Source organism: Lepidochelys kempii, chromosome 14 (assembly GCF_965140265.1).
Source record: "Lepidochelys kempii isolate rLepKem1 chromosome 14, rLepKem1.hap2, whole genome shotgun sequence".
Lineage (NCBI taxonomy): Eukaryota > Metazoa > Chordata > Testudines > Cheloniidae > Lepidochelys > Lepidochelys kempii.
Window position 1 is genome coordinate 19,656,290 of NC_133269.1, and position 22,194 is coordinate 19,678,483.

Consider the following 22,194-nt stretch of genomic DNA (forward strand, 5'->3'; position numbering starts at 1 on the left):
ACAGATCTCTCAAGACATCTAGATAGACTTATGTGTAGTGCTGGGGAGAAGCCGGTGGTCGTGGTACATGTAGGTACCAGTGATATAGGGAAAGATAGGAGAGAGGTCCTGGAGGCCAGATTTAGGCTGCTAGGTAAGAGATTGAAGTCCAGGACCTCCAAGGTAGCATTCTCTGAAATGCTTCCAGTTCCATGTGCAGGGCCAGTTAGACAGGCAGAACTGCAGGGTCTCAATGTGTGGATGAGACGATGGTGTAGGGAGGAAGGGTTTAGATTTATTAGGACCTGGGGAAACTTTTGGGAAAGGGGGAGCCTATACAGAAAGAATGGGTTCCACCTTAACCAAAATAGAACCAGATTCCTGGCACTTACAATTAAAAAGGTCATAGAGCATTTTTAAAACTAAGGGGTGGGGGAAAGCCGACAGGTGCGGAAGAGCACATGGTTTGGACAGATACATCCCTTAGGGGAGGATCTATTAATGGAAATTCTCTACCTCCTAGTAAGGAGGAGAGGATGGAAAATGATAAAATTCAGGTAGGATCTGATGAGAAACAGTCTAACGAAAAAGAGTCCCATTCAATTACATCATGTAATGGCAGACAGCTAAAAAGTGGCAAGTTTTTTAAATGCATATATGCAAATGCTAGAAGTCTAAATAATAAGATGGGTGAACTAGAGTGCCTCATATTAAATGAAAATATTGATATAATAGGCATCACAGAAACTTGGTGGAATGAGGATAATCAATGGGATACAGTAATACCAGGGTACAAAATATATCGGAAGTACAGAACAGGTTGTGCTGGTGGAGGAGTGGCACTATATGTGAAAGAAAGCATAGAATCAAATGAAGTAAAAATCTTAAGTGAACTAAACTGTACCATAGAATCTCTATGGATAGTAATTCCATGTTCTAATAATAGGAATTTAGCAGTAGGGATATATTACTGACCACCTGACTAGGATGGTGATAGTGACTGTGAAATGCTCAGGGAGATTAGAGAGGCTATAAAAATAAAAAAATAATAATGGGGGATTTCAACTATCCCTGTATTGACTGGGAACATGTCACCTCAGGATGGGATGCAGAGATAAAGTTTCCTGACACCTTAATTGACTGCTTCTTGGAGCAGCTAGTCCTGGAACCCACAAGAGGAGAGGCAATTCTTGATTTAGTCCTAAGTGCAGCAGAGGATCTTGTCCAAGAGTTTAAAATAGCTGGATCGCTTGGGAATAGTAACCATAATATAATTAAATTTAATATCCCTGTGGCAGGGAAAACACTATAATGGCACAACATTTAATTTCAGAAAGGTGACTACGCAAGGAAGTTATGAAACAGAAATTAAAAGGTACTGTGCCAAAAGTGAAATCCCTACAAGCTGCATGGAAATTTTTTAAAGACTCCATAATAGAGGCTCAACTTAAATGTATACCCCAAATTAAAAAACATAATAAGAGAACCAAAAAAGTGCCACCCCATGGCTAAACAACAAAGTAAAAGAAGCAGTGTGAGACAAAAAGGCATCCTTTAAAAAGTGGAAGTTAAATTCTTAGTGAGGAAAAGAGAAAGGAGCATAAACTCTGGCAAATGAAATGTAAAAATATAATTAGGAAGGCCAAAAAAGAATTTGAAGAACAACTAGCCAAAAACTCAAAAAGTAATAGCAAAATTTTTTTTAAGTACATGAGAAGCAGGAAGTCTGCTTAACAACCAGTGGGGCCACTGGACGATTGAGTGGCTAAAGGAGAACTCAAGGAAGATAAGGCCATTGTGGAGAAACTAATTGAATTCTTTGCATCACTCTTCATGGCTGAGGATATGAGGGAGATTCGCAAACCTGAGCCATTCTTTTTAGGGGACAAATCTGAGAAAATGTCCCAGATTGAGGTGTCATTAGAGGAGGTTTTGGAACAAATTGATAAACTAAACAATAAGTCACCAGGATTAGATGGTATTCACCCAAGAGTTCTGAAGGAACTCAAATGTGAAATTGCAGAACTACTAACAGTAGTTTGTAACCTATCATTTAAATCAGCTTCTATACCAAATGACTGGAGGATAGGTAATGTGACTCCAATTTTTAAAAAGGGCTCCAGAGGTGATCCTGGCAATTACAGACCAGTAAGCCTGACTTCAGTACTGGGCAAATTGGTTGAAACTATAGTAAAGAACAAAATTGTCAGACATATAGATGAACATAATTTGTTGGGGGAAAGTCAACATGGTTTTTGTAGAGGAAAATCATGGCTCAGCAATCTACTAGAATTTGAGGGGGTCAAGAAGCATGTGGACACGGGGGATGCAGTGGATATAGTGTACTTAGATTTTCAGAAAGCCTTTGACAAGGTCCCTCACCAAAGGCTCTTAAGCAAAGAAAGCGATCATGGGAGAAGAGGAAAGGTCCTCTCATGGATTGGTAGCTGGTTAAAAGATAGGAAACAAAGGGTAGGAATAAATGGTCAGTTTTCAGAATGGAGAGAGGTAAATAGTGGTGTCTTCCAGGGGTCTGTACTGGGACCAGGCCTATTCAACGTATTCATAAATGATGTGGAAAAAGGGGTGAACAGTGAGGTGGCAAAATTTGAAGATGATACAAAACTACTCAATATAGTTAGGTCCCATGGAGACTGCAAAGAGCTACAAAAGGATCTCACAAAACTGGGTGACTGGGCAACAAAATGGCAGATGAATGCAAAGTAATGCACATTGGAAAGCATAATCGCCACTATACATATAAAATGATGGGGTCTAAACTAGCTGTTACCACTTACGAAAGAGATCTTGGAGTCATTGTGGATAGTTCTCTGAAAACATCCACTCAATTTGCAGCAGCAGTAAAAAAAAAGAACAGAATGTTGGGAATCATTAGGAAAGGGATTGATAATAAGACAGAAAATATCATATTGCCTCTATATAAATCCATGGTATGCCCACATCTCGAATATTGCGTGCAGATGTGGTCGCCCGATCTCAAAAAATATATATTGGAATTGGAAAAGGTTCAGAAAAGGGCAACAAAAATTATTAGGGGTATGGAACGGTTGCCATAGGCGGAGAGATTAGTAAGACTGGGACTTTTCAGCTTGGAAAAGAGACGACTAAGGGGGGATATGATTGAGGTCTATAAAATCATGACTGGTTTGGAGAAAGTAAATAAGGAAGTATTATTTACTCCTTCTCATAACAGAAGAACTAGGGGTCACCCAACAGGAAGCATTTCTTCACACAATGCACAGTCAACCTGTGGAACTCTTTGCCAGAGGATGTTGTGAAGGCAAGGACTATAACAGGGTTAAAAAAAGATAAGTTCATGGAGGATAGGTCCATCAGGGGCTATTAGCCAGGATGGGCAGGGATGGTGTCCCTAGCCTCTGTTTGGCAGAAGCTGGGAATGGGCGATAGAGAGTAGATCACTTGATGATTACCTGTTCTGTTCATTCCCTCTGGGGCACCTGGCATTGGCCACTGTCGGAAGACGGGATACTGGGCTAGATGGACCTTTGGTCTGACCCAGTATGGCTGTTCTTATGAAGATTTTGCAGTAAGAATTGTGGAAGTTAGGGAAAAGAACTCGGAGATCATCTTACCATGTGATTCTTACCTTTGTGGGAAATGAAGCTCTATTTATTGTTTCTTATATAGCACAGGAGGGGTGTACATTGCACTTCCAAATAGATAAAGATGAAGTTTGTGTCCTGAATATTGATAGCTTAAAATCTGAGGGCCTGATTGTCCCCTTTCCTGGAAGAAGACCCACTATGGAGGTTGTTCCTCAGTTGTTCCATCAGGGTGCTGAGTTGCCCCCTCCTCACCTCTCTGGGCTTCTGCAGCTGGCTTAGAGAGCCTATCAAGTAGCAGGGCTTCAGAAATGTAATCGTGTTTGATTGCGCTACGGGTCCTCCTTGATCTGTGCTGGGCTCAGGAGATAGACATGCATGTCTGCTCAGTTTGCTCACTCCTCCTCTTGCCCCCTCCTATCTTGCGAATGCTCAGATTGATGAGGAGCCCACCGGGAGGTCCAGGGAATAAAAGGGATCCTGCTGCAAAGGTGGCTGAACTCCCTTTCTGTGAAAGTTGGGCAGAGATGAGCATGAATATGACCTTGATGTACTAATTTCAGAGGTGTGATCAGGACCCATGTTAGAATAGGAACAACAGGAAGAGATGACAATGCACTGAATTCAGGGAGATGTTGTTGTGGCAGGTGAAGACTAAGAGTGAGCATAAGGGAATGTGGGAGGCTAGTATCTTGAGTATTACATGGTAGGCTTCTATCTTGTGGGAGGAGTTGCAAAATTTTCAAGAGAATATGAGCTTGTACTTGGAAAAAGTCTAAGCATGGAAGGTTAGAATGAGAGGGCAGAGGAGATGGATATAAGCTCAGAAGTCAAGAGGAACAAATTCACATGGAGTTTTAAGTGGAGGGATAACTTTTAATTCTGATTGGAGATGGATAGGAAGCCAGTGATGGTGCTACAGGAGTTTTGGTCTTGTTTCCTTGAGCGTGAGAGCAGTCTAGCTTTTGCGTTCTGGTCTCTGACTTTGAGAGAGTAGAGGTCTCAGAGAGCCATAAAAGTGCAATAGATGAGGTATAAAACGATTAAAAGAATAGACACTTTAGCAGAGGTAGAGCCCTTATCCAACTTATCCCCTGCCTCTGGAATGTAGCTGGAGGTGCAAAAACTAATAGGCTGTATGATGCATGATCTTCTCAGGCTGATTATTAAATGTACAGGCCTCATGTAGAGCTAATACATAGCAGAAATGTTGTATTGCAGTAATTACTTGGTGTTAGGGTTTCTCTCACTTTCATTTCAATGTCACATTGTGAGAAATAGCCATTGTGTCCTAATAAATGCAATTTTCAGAACATTTTGGTCTTAAGCTTTTTTCCCCTCCTCAAAAAGATGTCTTTGTAGAGCAGGGGTCTCAAACACACGGCCCGCCAGGTTATTTTCTGCAGCCCGTGAGCTCCCCATGGCACCCCCACCCCTCCCAGTATTTACCTAGAGCAGCTCCAGCCTGGGGCGCACTGGGGGCAGGGTGGGCTCCCTGCCTGCCTTCTCTGCCCCCGCGTGGCTCCGGGAAGCAGCTGGGACCTGGGGGAGGGGGGAACAGGGGGCTGCGGTTCTCCATTCCTGGCCAATGGGAGCTTCGGGGGAGGTACCTGGAGGAGTGGCCAGGGCAACACACAGACCCCTGTTCCCCCCTCCCCCAGGTCCCAGCCACTTCCCAGAGTGGCACGGGGCAGGCAGGCTGGGAGCCCCCCCTGCCTTCGGTGCCCACCGGGCCGGACCCACGCCCCGAATCCTTCCTGCAGCCAAACCCTCTGCCCTGAGCCCCCTGCTGCACCCCACCCCCCTCCTGCACCCCGACCCCCTGCCCTAAGCCCCCTGCCTCACCCCTCCTGTACCCCAACCCCCTGCCCTGAGCCGCCTGCTCCACCCTGCACCCTGACCTCTTGCCCCATCCTGCACCCCGACCCCCTGCACCTGAGCCTCCTGACGCACCCTGCACCCCTCCTACATCCCCTGGGGGAAGAAGGGGGTGGAGTTGGTGTGGGGATTTCAGGGAAGGGGTTGGAATTGGGGAAGGGGCAGGGTGGGAAGAGGCGGGGGAGGGTTGGGTCCTCACAGAAGGGGTGGAGTGGGGGTGGAAGTGGGGCGGCCCTTGGACTAATGTACTAGTCCTCATGTGGCCTCATGGTCATTTGAGTTTGAGACCCCTGTTGTAAAGCATGTGGAAAAGTTCTCAGCAAAGTACATGAGTAATTCCCTGCATATCAGGATGAGAATTCACTGCTTACTATATGCTTCAGTGATGCTAAAAGAACTTATTTTGGTTTCTTAGGCATTCAGCAAAGCTTGGGACACAGTTGGCTGATCTCCACCTTCACAACCAGAAACTTGGAGAGAAGTTGAAGAAAGAGGGGAATACTGTTGGTAGAGTACATAGTTGTCTGTAAATTTAATGACCTTAAGCTAGTTAACAGATAACCTGTAAAACAGGCAGTTGCTAAAATTATTTTGTTATTTCAGGAACATCTATTTGGCTCCAATAACACTGCCATGCAAATAAACTTGGAACACATTTTTTTTAGTATTTGAAGCAAGATTCAAAAATAGCAAAAAGCTCTTTATCTCTTTCGTGGGCAAAATATTTCTTAGACTTGCTATCCCCACTATTTATTCCAGATCGTTACCTACAAAAGCTTTGTTTCAAAGGAGAGATATCATCAGATGATGTGATTAAGATTAAAATTTAAACATTTTCGATCATGTCCTAAAGTTAACTGAAGGCAGTTTAATAAAGATACCGCAGTATAAGCTGTCTGCTACCAGCAAACTACTGTATCTCCATCTGATCTAAAGCCTACCTACACTGAACATGTTTACAATCTTTGTAATCAGTCTTTTTATTTTTTTGGTTTGCAAGGTAAAAGTGAGGGGCAAACAGACATCCAGTTTGTGGATCGATTTGGCTTCCATACAGTCACCTGTTGTGGCTATCTCCCACAAGTAGGTTCTGCTTAAGTCTTGGAACTTATTTAACCTATTGACACTTCTGTTGTTTTATGTTCTTAGGAATTTAAATGTAACACTTTAAGACTTTGCTGCACATTTTTCTAATTGTGGAAGAGCAAATGCTTCGATTGTAGGAGATGAGTTTTTGCTTTGGTTTGGAAAACATAAAGGGGCAAGATTATTTTGGATGTAGCTCCATTGATTTCAGTGGAGTTACACGAGGAATTAATATGTTCTAGATAGCTTGGAAAGCAACAGCCCAAGACAGGGTTTGGAGCTACACTGGGTAACTGTGATCTCTCTGCTGTTGCTTTTATTCAGTGAAATGAGATTTTAAATAAGACTTGAACCTTTCCTGAACACTGGCTAAAATAGACAACTGAAATAGTAACACCTTGCACTAGACAGACATCAAGACACAAATTGTTTTATTTCCTAAAAGACTATATTTAAAAAATGCTGCCCTGTGTTATGCTATGTGTCCAATGCCTAACCTCTAATCCTGCTTTTCCAGGTGAATGACTGGCAGAATGACTGGGTGAGTTTCTATGCCAGACAGCGAATCCAGCCCCAGATGGATATGATTGAAAAGAATTCAGGAGACAGGGAGGCAAGAGAACTTTGGGCACAGCTTCAGGTAGAAGAGCTCCCTGTGATTCTTAATTTATTGATAGCTAGGTGGGGTTAGTTGTTTTTTCTTTTAATAAAGAAATTAGGTCCAACCTTCTGTTGGCATGTTCTAGGATTTTGTGAGAAGGGAACATATATACCCAAAGACTCTACAACACCCTTTATGTGGAGGTAGAATGGCTTCATGCAGTGCTCCCCAATGCTATACTCTAAAGCAAATCCTTATAGGCTAGTCCTTTGGGTAGTGCTTTGCATTGCCAGTCCAGAGATCTTAGTTCAAGTTCATATCTCCTATTCTCTGGAATGGGAGTGGTACATGCTCACTACCTGAAACACATGTAGGGGAATGCCATGGGTTACTCAACAGCATCACCATTTCACGTATGGGTTGCATTCATCTTTTTGAGTGGATGCTCTTTTAGTTATTTTCTCACTATTTTGTGGAACATGACATAAGAACAGCCATACTGGGTCAGTTCAAAGGTCCATCTAATCCAGTATCCTGTCTTCCGACAGTAGGCAATGCCAGGTGCCCCAGAGGGAATGAACAGAACAGGGAATCATCAAGTGATCCATACCCTGTCACCCATTCCCAACTTCTGGCAAACAGAGGGTAGGGACACCATCCTCTACTCATGGATAATAGGTTTCTTACCCCTTCTTCCAGTGGAACAGTATCTTTGAATTTGTTTGCAAATGGCTAAATTTGGAGTACTAAGTGAATGTTTAACTTTGGACTTTTTATAACACGGAAAAGTGATTACGACACATACTGAAGTTAGGAAGAAGTGACAAAAATGCAAGATGAAATCTCTAACAGAGACATTCCCCTGTATTGCAGGCTTGGGGATGGGATATACGATTGGATGACTATGGTCTTCAACCACTAATATCTATGATTCAGTAAAAGTAGAATCCACGTTGATCCCCCTCTGAAGTTTTTTATTTTAAATGTCAAAAGGTGCCACTCTGTTTTGACTGGCAGTTAACCAGCTAATTTTTAAGAATGTTGAATTCATATTTCATAACCTTTATGTGTGTGCATGCTACTCTGATGATTTCAACATCTGCTGTCTGAAGTAACACTCACCCTAGCATTCCTCATCTTGAGGCATCTCACTGGTAACTCTTGCTTTCTTTTCCCTTCCCAGCTGAAGATACCCAGTTTGTTCTGTGACATGGAGATTGTTCCTGCTCTCCTTCATGGGGATCTGTGGGGAGGAAATGTAGCTGAGGATGACTCTGGGCCCATTATTTTTGACCCTGCTTCCTTCTATGGTCATTCAGAATATGAACTTGCGATAGCTGGGATGTTTGGTGGCTTCAGCAACTCTTTTTACTCTGCTTACCACAGTAAAATTCCCAAAGCTCCAGGGTTTGAGAAACGACTTAAACTCTACCAGCTTTTCCACTATATGAACCACTGGAACCATTTTGGATCAGGGTACAGAGGGTCTTCTCTAAACATCATGAGAAACCTGGTAAAATGACTTCATCCTCAAGCAGAGTATCTCGTGCCCCCTCCCCCCCCACTTAGGAAAACCCACACTTCTTGGTGAGGCAACTACAATAATATTAAAACAGATACTTAACCCTCTCCCTCTTTGCACGCTAAAGATATAGAATCGGAGAGTCCTGCTGAATCCCAACTGTGGCATTTTCCATCCCTTTAAGATATAATCACTTGTTGCAGGAATAATTTGTTAGTTTGCTATCCAAGGAGGTGCTAATTCCAGAGTTACATGAAAGAACTTGCAGGGTCAGGGTAGTGTTGAACAATTCTGTTTTGGCAGATTGAATCAGAGAAAAAAACTTGAGTGTAAATGACTTGGAAGAGGTCCTCTGATAGAGACCAACTGTGCCACATATTGCTAAATGTTTGCACTTGAACATTGACTCAAAAATCAACACAAAAAGCTTGGTGAAATGGAAGGATGGCCTTTCCTCACATACCAATGCAAATGGCTGAAGGAGTTGCTCATTGGGACTTTTCCTTCTGGTTGCTTGTTCAGCCAAATTCTTTTCAGCCATGCATTTCTAGGTACAGGTACCAAAGCAATAGCATGTTAACATGAAATCCTGAAAGGAATAAAAAGTGATCAGAACAATTTTAATATGGTTCAAATGGGTGGAGTCCTCTGCCCATCCTGTTACATAGCACTGTGTCCAGACTTCTCAAATGTTTCATGTTTTGTGTGACGCCATGTGTTTGGGCTTTGTTGGCACATTCCCAGGCAGTCCCGTATCTGCTAGTCAACCAGCTTCTGGCTAGAGCCTATTCACAGCTGATACCATCCTGCTTTTTGAATGGAGCTGTTGTCTGATAGGGTTTCCTTTCCCGCTGGATGTCTTCAGGCAGGGCTGGCTGCATGTACGTTCCTCGGGGGAGATACTGCTGGCTGGCACACACAACTGACGATCATTTTTGTGGTTGCCACATAATTTGACCATTAGTTCAGTACCATCAGATCAGTGGGTGGTTTCCATGTAAGTTGTCCAGAATTCACACTGCAGGAGCCAGGATGTGTCTTTTTGTATTTCCGAGAGCCCCACTAGCTGCACTACTTAGCTGTTGGCACTAGGCATTCAAGACCAAGGGAAGTCAAAATTGGACTGTGGATGCATGTAAGAGCACCTCACCACTTAATACCTGTGTCACTAAAATTTCTTCAAAGAATTAATGCAGGAAAACATTAGGTTGCAGGATAGTAGCTGTTCCCTGTGTGCTTGCAGGACAGTAAAACTAAAACAATAGCTCTGCTGTCTAGCTGTGGGCTTCTAGTGATGTTTCGACAAAAGGACACCAGGTAGGTGAGAGAGATGCATGATTCCGTACATGCATGTTAAGCATATGGGAGTGATTTTTATTTAACTAAAATGTTTTTCACTGGATTTAAGTTGGTACTCTGATCTGCTGAATTTCTCTGACCGCTGGTTTTGCAGTGAGTACTGATATGAATTTTGGTGACTACCATTAGAATATTTCGCCTCCCCCTAATCCTAGTAGTAGTTTCACTGGCTATTAATTGTTGGCTGAAAAAAAACCCCAAACCTTGCTTGGCAGCAAAGGTTTTTCCTCATCTCCTACTGTTTAAATAAAATGTTAGTTTCCTAATTGATTATTGTTGTCTGTCTCTTGTCTGTATGAATAGCTTTCAGCTTACTTTCACAACTGGGAAGCTGTTCTAAACTGCTGGAGAATAGGAAGGTCCTATATCCTTCCCAATAAAAACCCGGTGTGATGGTTCTTGGGGCACCCAGGACAGTGACTTATTGTGTTACCTCCTTCCACCAGCATTGAGGTAGTCTTGCATTTGCCAAGGTGGGTGTCAGCTTCCTAACACCACCAGCTCTATCATTCAGGCCCTTTCCTGTGGGCCTTGCGTTGCAGGTTGGCAAGAAGCACACCCCAGTCTCTGAGTTTCTTTGAAGTGTTCCCTTGTGCTATGCAGTCCCTGACACTGGTTACTCACAAAAATCACAGATCCTCTGCCCCCAAAGGTGCAGTGTACCCCAGCTTTACATTATACACTGTTCCTGTATAGTGCACCACACTTGTAATAACACACAAAGAGGTTTATTTACGATAGAGATACTGCTAGAAACAAGAGGGAATGATGGAAACACATTGTTACAATACAAAACAAAAGAATAAAACGTGAACCTGGGTCTGTACTTACTGTTAAACCCCCATTCCTATCGAATAAAGTAGATTCTGTACCTCTACTCCCAGTTCAGTCTGTTACAGAACTGGCTGGCTTCATGGCAGCCAGGATCCAATTTTTCACATGAACATCCCTGCTTCTCAAGATGTGTCTCAATAAAAGGATCAAGAGTGCCTCCCCCCCCACCCCCTCCTCCATGTACTGAAAGAGGCTTTTGTCTTTATTCATAGGCAAGGTGATTGTTGGTTATAGTTTTTCTTTTTTTACCCCCAAGTAGTTTTGATTGTTTGCGGTTGTCTTTGAGGGTTTTCCATTTAAAATCTTGGGATGGAGCAAAGCTAGAAAGTTGGTTCTGGCTACCCAGGGTAGGGTGACAACTCCTTCCTGCTTGAATGGGCCATCACAGAGACATTATTCCCTGGTGACTAACTTTTATTTCAAGTCCATAAAGCATACTTTCAGTATATTATTACTCTATTATTACCTGTACATAGATTTCACAACGATTATGAATCTTGACATGCTGGGAGCTTTCTGTGGATATCTTACACATTACTCTTTGTGGATAAATATCCTGCAAGATGCGGTTGGTGTAGTGAGTTTGTCAGGTCTGAGGTGGTATTTTCACAGAATGGGACCCTTTGCCAAGGATTCTGTGTCACACCCAGATCCTGCTTTCTTACTCAAGGACAAAACTCCCATTGACTTCAGTTGGAGCTGAAGTAAGCTCAAAGACAGCATATTTGTGGAGTCTGTCACTGAATAAATTAACCTAGATACAGTGTAGCTGCGGGAGTGCCTGTCCATGTTGCCAGACGTGCAAGTGACATTGCCCTGTTTGTTTCTAAGGGGGTGATGTTGTCAATTTATTACTCCAGCTGGCTTACAAGATCCACCCAAACTTAATGGTTGCTTCCTGGGTAGCGGTGGGGGCAGTAATGATGATTGTTAGGCAGTGGCCAATGTGGCTGGAGCCCTCAGTGTTCACTTCCAGACTCTCATGTTAAGGGTCATATTATTTCTGGGTGTTGTCTGGACTCCACTGCAATGCATTTCTAACCTGAGCACTGTTTAACTGTTCATTTTGTTTACAAATCTCTTCAGTAAATTGGGACTTTAAAAAAAAAAAAAAAAGTGTCTCAAACTGATAGCCTGCAACCAGAAGATCAACTCTGATCCGAAAACAATGACAGATTTTGGATCAGTCACTTTCCAGAGCAATAAATCCCTCTAGAGATGGTAGCTCTCCCACACGCAACAGAATGTTAGAAAAAATGATTATACTGTGTGCGGGCACTGAACAAAGATTGCAAATAGAAATAACCATGTTGAAAGCAATAACAATTTTCTAGCATTTGGTTAACTTTTTTAATCGACATTCTGTTATAATTAAGGACCACAGTCTGTTATACAAGAATATACATGACATGCAAAGTGGCATCAGGCTCTGCAGTACCACCAGTCTTTGGGTGCAGTGCTTCCTTCACCCAATAAGTGACCGCAGAGTCTCAAAGGGTGGCTAGGGTCTCTTCTGGAGAGAGGCAGCCAGTGGATTTTCTTAGGAATTGCTATATCCTATAAGGTAAAAAAGTGTTAAGCGTTATCAGATATTTTCTTCCCCAATGTGTAATTCTACATTACTGTTTTATGACTGTCCTCTCTCTTGCCCTCTCTTACTACCCCCCCCCCATGCTCCTAAGTTCTCCTATCTCCCTCCTACATGCCTGATCAATGTCCTGTTCCCTGTATGCTCCACCCATGTTTCCCTCAGCCTTTCTGTAGTCTGACACTCGGGAGCCTGGCTCATTTTGCCTGTACCCTCACTCTGGTAAAGGCAAAATGGTACTACACCCCGACTTCTGGGGCTCCTGTTTCTAATCAGTTCCCTTGCCTACTTTGCTGAGCAGCTGGAGGCAGAAAATCAGTTGAGATGTATGAATGTTGCTCTTTATACTGGTACACTTTAAAATAACTCTCTTATCTTTTTGCATCCACTCTTCATCATTTTTATTTATTTATTTATTTATTTTTAAAGTAGAAGTCGCTTCTTAGCAAGGTCACCACCCCCACAGAATCAGCATTTCTATGACAAGTCATCTTGGAAATTCAATAAGAAAAGCTTTTATTTTTTTAAAAAGAACTCCAAGTAAATTTTCAAAAAAACAAAATTTAAAATGAACTTTTTGAATGAAACTTCCTAGAACAATTCCACCCTGGGGTGAGATGCAATCTGCACAATTGCAGAAAGATTAGCTTCTCTGGGAGGAAGTTATGGTGGAGGAATGAAGACTGGGCTTATAAAGGGGAGCTGGTTTCAACCATTAATGTGAACCAGTTATTGAACCTTCATAGTAAGACCAAGAGCCTGAATATCAAGTAAAACATTTCCTGTCTGGAAACAAATTTAAAAGGAGGGTGTGTTAGGCAGGAACAGACTGAAAAAATTAATAATGAGGAGTTTTATTATTTATTTATAATGGGGTAACATGTAAGACCCCCCAGTCAAGGACAGGACCCCAGTTTGCTAGATGCTGTACAAAGACACAAAACAAATCCCCCAAAGAGTTTATAATGTAAGTACATGATGAGACACCAGGTGGATACAGATAAACTGATGGTGAAGTGCAAGAAATAAATGAGATGCTAATTTAAAAAGTTATCATGAATCTGTGGTTAATGCATTCTCTGACTGCTTTTAATGCTGTTTAATACCCAATTCCCATGTGCATAATGATTAGTGTAGCAAAAAGTATACAGCTGCTGTAAATGAGCATGCACCCTATCTTCAGTTTAACATAGTTACTAAAAAAAGAGAAAACACTTCCAGGACCTGCCAAGTCTGGCTAACAAACAATCGTCTGGGCCTCCAGGATTACGTGCTCCTCAGGTTACAGACTGCTATCCCTTCGTGTTAATAACTGCAAAAAGGGTGAAATGTGTTCTGCGGACTACAGCTGTGATGGTGGAGTATATATATATCTATACATAAGGTGTCTTAAAAATAGGCCTATGGTTTTGAATGTCGGCTGAGATGCCCATTACTGACGTGTCCACATTGTGGAGTCATGCAGGGACCCTGGCAAACAGATGCATGAAAAGCTTGTGGGCAGTGGGATGGCTTTTAACTGTATATATTAGTGACAGAATCATAGAAATATAAGGCTAGAAGAGACCTCAAGAGGTGATCAAGTCCAGCCTCTGTACTGAGGTAGGATCAAGTAAACCTAGACCATCCCTGACAGGTGTTTTTTTTCCAACTTGCTCTTAAAAACTTCCAATGATGGGGATTTCACAGCCTCCTTGGGAAGTCTATTCCAGAATATAACTACCGTTAGATTTAGAATGTTTTTTATAGTTTCTGTTTTAGGGTGGGATTTTCAAGAACAGCATTGGCCTCACTCTATTCCAATCAAAGTCAAAAGTAGAGAAAAGTCAGTGTTGAGTGTGTTTGAAAGTCCTGCCTATAATATCATGACTCCCTAAGCCTAGGACTACACCTCTCTTGGTCACTGACCTGTGGACTCATCTTTGTCCCTGGTTTTCAGTTTGATCTTTTCACTCATATAGACCTCACCCACCATCACAGTTGCAAAATCTGCCTGGGGATGTAGATTTTTGCAGTTCCATGCTACTTTTCTTCATGTCCTTCATCTCTACTATTTGGGTTTCAGAATGGATCTCACTCAGTGATCTTGTTGGACACTGGTGGTTCTCACAGAAATAAGCAAGACTGGTTAAATCCAATATTCATGAGCTGGTCTGCCAGATGCTTTTCACGAGAGGAGGTAAAAAAACCCTTTTCTTCATGACACCAGTCTGCCTGTATCCTGCCACCAGAATAACTTCTTTTTATTCTTTTACAAAACAAAAATATAGTCTCTTACACTCAAGAGAGTTACCATGTTCTTGGTTTAAATCTTCCATCTCTGAGCAGGTCCCAAATTATATGCTGAGCTATAGCCTGCACATCATCAGTGAAGTCCAGGGGGTTTACAGGATTAAAGGAGTGCTGATTTATTTGGCCCCTGAAAACTTAGATGAATAATTGTAAAGGCTTTCCAGGACAAGCCTGGATTTTATAATGAGAAATTGTTGTCCCATGGCTCACACTGTTCTTAGTAGTGTGTTGATGGCTAGTCCGCTTTCCTTTGGTTCTAGAGATCTTTGTTATTCCCAGGAAGAAAAATGCATCCCTCTCAAATAGAAAGTAGAGGGGCCTCTGCATTCTTTCGGAGTGGCCTTGAGACTTCTGTGGAGATAAAATCTTTTTGCAAACATTTCTAGAGCTGTCATTGCAATTAGAGCTGGCTAGTGGACAACAGTTCTGTTTTGTGACTACTTTCAAGGCTTTGAAATTTGTTGTTTTGCATTGCAATGCAAATAAAACCTTTCAACAGTTTTTGCAAAACAATTGTTGAAAGATCAAAAAGTTCAGCTTTTTTATTTGGGTCTCTCTGTGGAGTCAGAGCGCCCTGGACCTCAAAATCCGTCCCATCAAAATTTATATTTCTCCATGAAAATTTCAGCTTTGATGAAATGACATATTTTGATGAAAACCTGTTTAGTTGGAAATTTTCTGTCCAGCCCTCATTGTAACTAAGTAGAGGTTGCTAGAGGTCAAAACCAGATTTCTAACTATGATCTCACAACCTGTTTTACTAAGATTACAGTACATACCTAATCTTCTGCTCCTTGATAGGGCAAAAATGTCTTCAAATCAAACTGGCAGGTTTTTTATTTACTTCAACTAGGCAAATGTTGCAATGAAAATGGCTCTGCTGGATGCAAATGAAAATAATGAACATGAAAGACAGCTGGAAGAGTTTATTTTGGGCCTGTCATTTGAGCTTTGTTTTGGGAATAGAGCAAATTAGACAAACCCTGGATACCACAGTGAAAAAGGATCTGTGCAAACTCCAGCTGGTGGGGAGAGTATCAGTTCTTGAAACATATCAACTTGTAGCAGTACTTTGTACATAGAAGTGGCTGAAAATAGAGAACAAAATATGCTTTCCTCCATGCCACACATTCTTGTATAAAATCTATTCTCCATTCCCAAAGACACCAAATCATCAGAGGAAAGTATCTGTTGCTTATCCTGCTGAAATACATTACTTGGTAGTGTGACATTTAATTTCTTGCAATTCAAACAGTAGCCATTCCTCTCCAATCAAGTGATTAATTTTCTTTTATTGTCCTAGTTTATGCAGGTGACTGGAAGATACTGTAGACTTGAAGACTGGGTTGTTTTCCTGGCTTCTCTGACCTACAAAACCAAATGGAAATCAGAAACCCTTTCTTGGCACGGGCTCCTTTTTAAATATAAACACAGACTATACATCCAGAGCAGTAGAAGTTTCAAGTTTTGGTGGCCTAGAAATTTTTTTTTTTTTTTAATGACAAGCATGGAGGATTTGGGGCAAATCTGTTTATGCTACAACTACCCCTGTCTACAATACAAGTTCATAGTGATAGGGCATATCAGACCTGAAATGTGTTTTGTAAGTGGTTTAATGACTTGGATGTGTCCTGAGTTTCCTCTTACTCTTGCATCTACAGACTTGAATGGAATTACATCTGACTTTCACTGGTGTGAGATCAGAATCAGGCCCTATATCATTACCCATCACAACCATGATAATATTCTTTATTTGTTTCTTACAGTGGATTGTGTTCTGCCACCCTTACACTGAGTAGTGCCTTACTCCCCAGTGGGATTGCCTGACAATTAAAGTATTACTCAACCTGAATAAGGGCAGCAGAATTTGGCCCTGAATTTGCTGCTTATTAGTGATAAATTAGTGTAGTAATTTTCTTAACCAGAGAGGAGAAATAACATAGTGAAAATCTACAGTATATATATCTAAATGCAAAGCAACACTTATGAATTTCAAAAGCAGCCTTTAAGGAAAATATACTTTCTATATAAACAAGTTACATTTTATGTTTTAAAGGGTCATTCAGCAATCTTCACATCATTATTAATATTCAGTGCAGCCATTTGCTTGCTAACATTAAGTGACGGCCACTAGAGGGTGTTACTACAGTTGCTGTTTGCTGTTCTGTCGAGAGATGGCCTATTCTGCTCTCATTTATTCCGGTGCAACTCCATTTGCAGCAGCTTCAGCTGGGCCCAGAGTTTGCAGTTTGATCTTGAGAAGTGCTGTGCCTCTGCTTTATCTCATAATTGTAATTATATTTTAATTAATTAATCATACATCTTAATAAAAGAAAAAAGTCACCCATGCATTTAGAGGTATAAGTGAACAATATGGTATTCATCTATAATGTACAGTGCAGAAAATACTTCCCACATCCACTCAGCAACCTTAAGAATATATCTCATGTATATCTTAGCTATACGTAAAATAAAATCGCCTTGTTCTGTGACCTTGTAAGCCATATCAAAATCACCCTAACCCGCAAGGTTACTTTGTGTTTGTTTTTCCAGCAACACTGAGGAGACACTATATATCACGGTATATGAGATTATGACATATGAAAAATTAATTACATTGACCTGGTTTAGCTCTTTGGAAAATGTATTTTCATATTTCTACTGAGCTTTTATTCCATTGCAACATCACTGCTGTTACAGGCACTTACTCCTTGTTGTCAGAATTAATCCATTGGCAGAAATGGTCACCAGCACAAACCAATATTTTTCTCAATATGATAAGAAACGTAGTTCAGTGAAATCATCCCCAAGAGTGCTGCTTCAGCTTCAGCTTGAATGGTTGTAACCAATACCATTGAAAATAAGTGTACTTTTGGACAGCAGCCCATGTCCCTGGGCTTTGCAGTCACTGAAACTGCTCCCTTTTGTGAGGGATCTTTGCCCCTTTGCCATAGCATGCCAATTTTGGCTTTATGCATCTAGCCATATGCCTCGTTCCTCTAACCTGATTACCATATGCTTATGAGGCATAATACTTACTTGTTTGAGGGTGGGGGGAACTAAACTACTTAAGTTGAAGGCATTACATCTGAGCTGAGCCAAATATAAGAGACAAAGCGTTTTAAGTTCTATTCAAGTTCTTACATTGCCCTCACTACCACACTCAGCACATATATATACCACATGCCTAATAGCAAATTAAAACCTACAGCACTGTGGCCTCTCCAGATCTCAAACAAGCTAGTGTGTTTTAGTCTGTCATTGTATGTGTATACTATACAATAATAACCCATCTTACCTGGCCTTTGTTTATAAATGCCAAACAAAATGAAAATGTAAATACATGTTGGGAGGGAGGGGTGGTTTGCTTGCTTGCTGCTTGGGTTTTTTGAAGTAAAAGGGGTCTGTATCACTGTAATGAATGTCATTCTTACGGTAGAAAGGCCTTTTTAAAGAGGAAGGTTCTGGAGTGTTTTCCTAAAGCTGGTCTGACTCTGGATTCACATAATCTCTTCAGGGAGTTTGTTCCATAGCCAGATCCTCTGAGTGAGACTGCCTTTCCCCAGGTCTCATGCACTTAGTCCTGGACTTTGTGAACTGCTGATGCTTTGCTATTTCAGTGTCTCTAACTTCCAGGTACATGGACAAGTTGCATCCTGGTGCAGCCACTGGAATGTCCCTTCTACATCCCTTTTGAACTCCCAATATGTAGAAAAATATTGCCATGTTCCACTGTACTACAAACAACAATAAAGGGGTTAAAGGAATGTGCTGTAATATACCTTGAGACTTTTCCCCTTCTCCACATTGTCTGTCTCAGTTCTTTGCCTGGAATAATGAACAGCTGGTATACATAGCTCCTGGCTGCTCTGACTGATGGATGCATGGCCCTTCTGGATCACTTCTCAGGGAATTGCTGGCAAGCTTTTTTCCTCCGCTTGCTCAATACAAGCAGGTTGCTTGGTGATTGATCATGAAGCATCATACTTTGCAGAGCAATCTTTAGATTTCTGTCTCTCAGGTAAGCTGAATGATATGATGTAACATCACATGTGTGTATCATAAACTGACCTTCAAGCTACTGAATAAAGCCAAGGCTCACCACCCTCCTTACTGCTCAGTTTTCTGTTCACTGCCAGTTAGAACATCATAGGCAACAGCAATAGGAGACAAACAGAACTACAGAACTTGCAGGGGGAAAAAACAGCTTGTACCTACCTGCAGCTAACTCCACTCCAATCTATGGTAGCATAATCCAGAGGATAGACTCTGAGCTTGGGCGTCTAGAAATGCTCCAATAAATAACCCCTTCTCTCAGCTCCTTACTGCTCTCCTTTAATTCCCCCCTCATATTTCATTGTTTATATTTTAGCCTTTGTGATCTGACCATGGTGCTGAACTGCTGATGGGACAGGGCTGGGTTTACTCCAAGGTGGTTATTTTCAGGCACTTTTGTTATTAAAAATCCATCTGGGACATTTCTGAGTTGGTTTGTTTCCAGTGTATTAAATCAGGATGATTTAAACATGTTGATTTAAAAAAACAACACAACTTGATCATAGGTTGTGAAGCCTTTCACCTCTAGGTCATCCATTCAATTCCAGCCCAGGTCAATAGTAAATACCATTTCAGGGATGTTCTATAACCTATGTGAAATAATTGGATTATCTCAGTCAAGTTCTAAGTGGATAGAGGTCCACAGCACAAAAAGACACCACAATTGGCAGCAATTGGCAACCTTGTTAGAAATCTCACCAAAGCAGCCAAGGACTATTTGGACTGTAGAAATGGAAAGTGAAGTCCAGGGCAGGATTCAGGAACGGTCATTGCAGTCTGGGTGAAATGTGCCCTGCTGCATCCTTTGCTATGTCTATTCAGTGGGTAGAGAGAGGATTTAAGACTCCAGGCTTGACAATCAGGCACTTTTCACTGGCACCATTCGACAAGTGTCCTCAACTAGTTCCCTTATTTTCCCCTATAACCACTCCTATTCCTGCCATTTTTTTAGTGGTCCCAAAATACTCACTTGGTTTCCATATCATTGTGGTCCCTCTCCTCTTGTAAGGGAAAGGCCATAGTTGCTCCAGTGGTGGAGCCTTCTTCAGGGTCTCCACACACTCCTGGTAATCAAATAGACTGGCCCTCCACTAGCCACACATCACAGCCATGTGATTTTTTAAATGCCCAAAAGGAACAGTCCAGGATCCAGGGGAATGAAAAACAAACTGTTAAATTTTGTTGGTCTGAAAGTACCAACATCTTTTAGAATAAAACCACTGATGTGATCTCAGTACTAGCATCCTGCACTGAACAATTTCATTCTAGTAAACAGGAATTGTTGACCCTGTTGGATGTTGGTCAGCATCATAAAACCACTCCATAATTTGGAACAATTAATTTCTACTGTCCGTTTCTGCTCAGGTGAGGCCCAGTACTGAAATATCAGGGATTGCTGTCCCTCAAGATGGAAATGTGTTGTCAGAGCTTTGTGGAGACCCAGGATCTGGAATAGCTACAGAGGTTGCAACTTTTAACATTGAGATTTATTAGCAGAGCTATGTTGAGGTCCAGCACTGGCATAGCAGAGGATAACATCTCTCACTCAGTATTGAAAGTTCTCACCTTGATGCCAACCTCCATCACCCCCTTGTTACATTTTCAAAAGAACCTTTGCGTTTTCTCCCATGGTGCCCCTCGTGATTGGGAGGAGCTCCCTCTAAACGTCCGTAAAGTTACCTCATTATCCTCCTTCAAATCACTCTTTAACATTCTCCTTCACTGTAATGCCTAAAAAAAACAACTAGCAATGATTAGGCTCCTGGTATGCTGAGACCACTGCTTATCATACTATCCAATATTGTCTTATTGTTCACATGTACTGTCCTGTCAACCTGTCTGTATCCATCTGTTGTCTCTTGTCTTATACTTAGATTGTAAGCTCTTTGGGGGTAGGGACTTTTTGTTCTTTCTTTGTACAACACATACCACAATGGGCCATGACTTGGGGCTCCTAGGTGCTATGATAATACTAATTAAATACATAAAATAATAATGCCAATAATAAAAAATAATAAATTATGCAGGTCAGAATTTAGGTGATCTAGGGACACAGAGGGGAGCAACAGCCCTTGCCTAGTACCTCCCTGAACCATTCTGGCTTAACTCAGTATTTTCAGATCCTCAGTTTAATGGGTACCAGCTTTATCACATTTAAACAATGATAGAAAAAGAAAAGAACTTGTGGCAGGTGTGTATGAGAGAGAGAGATACAGTAAGCGCCATTGCGCTTTTCTGTGCTCTTCGTAGATGAAGATTCTGTACATAGTCCATGACATGGAAAGCATTCCAGCTCATCTTCCTGGCAGTTTACAGGGAGGAACCATTGAAAGGGACAAATCTTGCTCTATTCTGTTGACTAAGCTGCTTTCTATGGCTATACAGAAAAGAGCTCACAAAAGGTGGAAAGCTTGGGCTTATCACAGTTCTTTATTCTCGACCTACCACAGGAAACTGCTCAAGATCTCAGAACTTGAGCAATAATAATAAATGAATAATAAATTGTTAATACCCAGCTCTTAAATGGTGTTTTTCATTATTTGAACTATGTCCACTTTTCCATTCCTTGGAGAACTAGAACCATTTTGGGACAGAGGTCAAAGGGGTTAACTCTGAACATAAAAAGTAGTCTACATTGATGAAATCAGTGTTTCTCTAGTAGAGCTAATCATTCCTTAACCTTTAGTGATTCACACAAGCTGCTTATTATTATCCATGTAAACTAACAAAGTTGTAAAGAAAGATAAACTCATGATAACAGAACCAGGTGCTGAGGATGAGGGGAGTGGCATCAGAATCCAGAGAATCATTAGCAGGATGGATGGCAGCACACATCTACTCCACGTGGAGACAATAGTTAGGGCCTTTTGTATAGATTGTAACATTACAGAATCCAGTCCTAACTCATATGACTGATCCTGTTGACCCCAGTGGGGCTTACCATTTGGATCAAGGCTGTGGGATCAGGGCTATGATAATACTTCACACCTTCTATCTGAGGATGCCAATGAACTTTACAAGTGAAAATTAATTAAAACTCACAACACCCCTATGAAGTAAGTAATTTGTGACACCCCCCTCCCATGTTATAGATGGAGGAGTGAGATACAGATAGGTAAAGTGACTTTCTCAGAGTCATATGCTAAATCAGTGGAGGAACCAGAAATAGGATCCAGATCTCCTGAATTTATGTGCTTGTGACGACAACACAATCCTTCTGTAATCAAGCCTGATCCTGAGCATTTCCTGAAAAATGCTCAGTTCCATCAACCTCCATTGTCTATAAAAGGCTTTGGTGGCACTTGGCTCCTACTGAGGGCAATGGGAATCTTTCCATTGACTTTAATGGGAGCAGGGCCAGGCCCTGAAGAAGGCATGTGGTCTAATGTGTCAATGGAGACACAATGGTTCCTAG

The 22,194-nt window shown here is 41.6% G+C and overlaps 1 protein-coding gene across 3 annotated transcripts in view; it reads left to right on the top strand.

Moving 5' to 3' along the window:
* LOC140897562 (ketosamine-3-kinase-like) overlaps positions 1-18,801 on the top strand; it is a 28,078-nt gene extending 9,277 nt beyond the window's left edge. The window contains exons 3-7 of one of the 3 annotated variants that reach the window (XM_073310319.1): positions 5,857-5,948; positions 6,442-6,524; positions 7,045-7,167; positions 14,497-14,610; positions 16,027-18,801. In XM_073310319.1, coding sequence (XP_073166420.1) covers positions 5,857-5,948; positions 6,442-6,524; positions 7,045-7,167; positions 14,497-14,610; positions 16,027-16,518 — 904 coding nt within the window. In that variant the 3' untranslated portion in view covers positions 16,519-18,801. Of the gene's footprint in view, positions 1-5,856; positions 5,949-6,441; positions 6,525-7,044; positions 7,168-8,311; positions 10,281-14,496; positions 14,611-16,026 lie in introns of those variants that run through there. The other 2 variants (XM_073310320.1, XM_073310321.1) reach the window with 2 other exon arrangements.
* Positions 18,802-22,194: the final 3,393 nt, after the last annotated feature.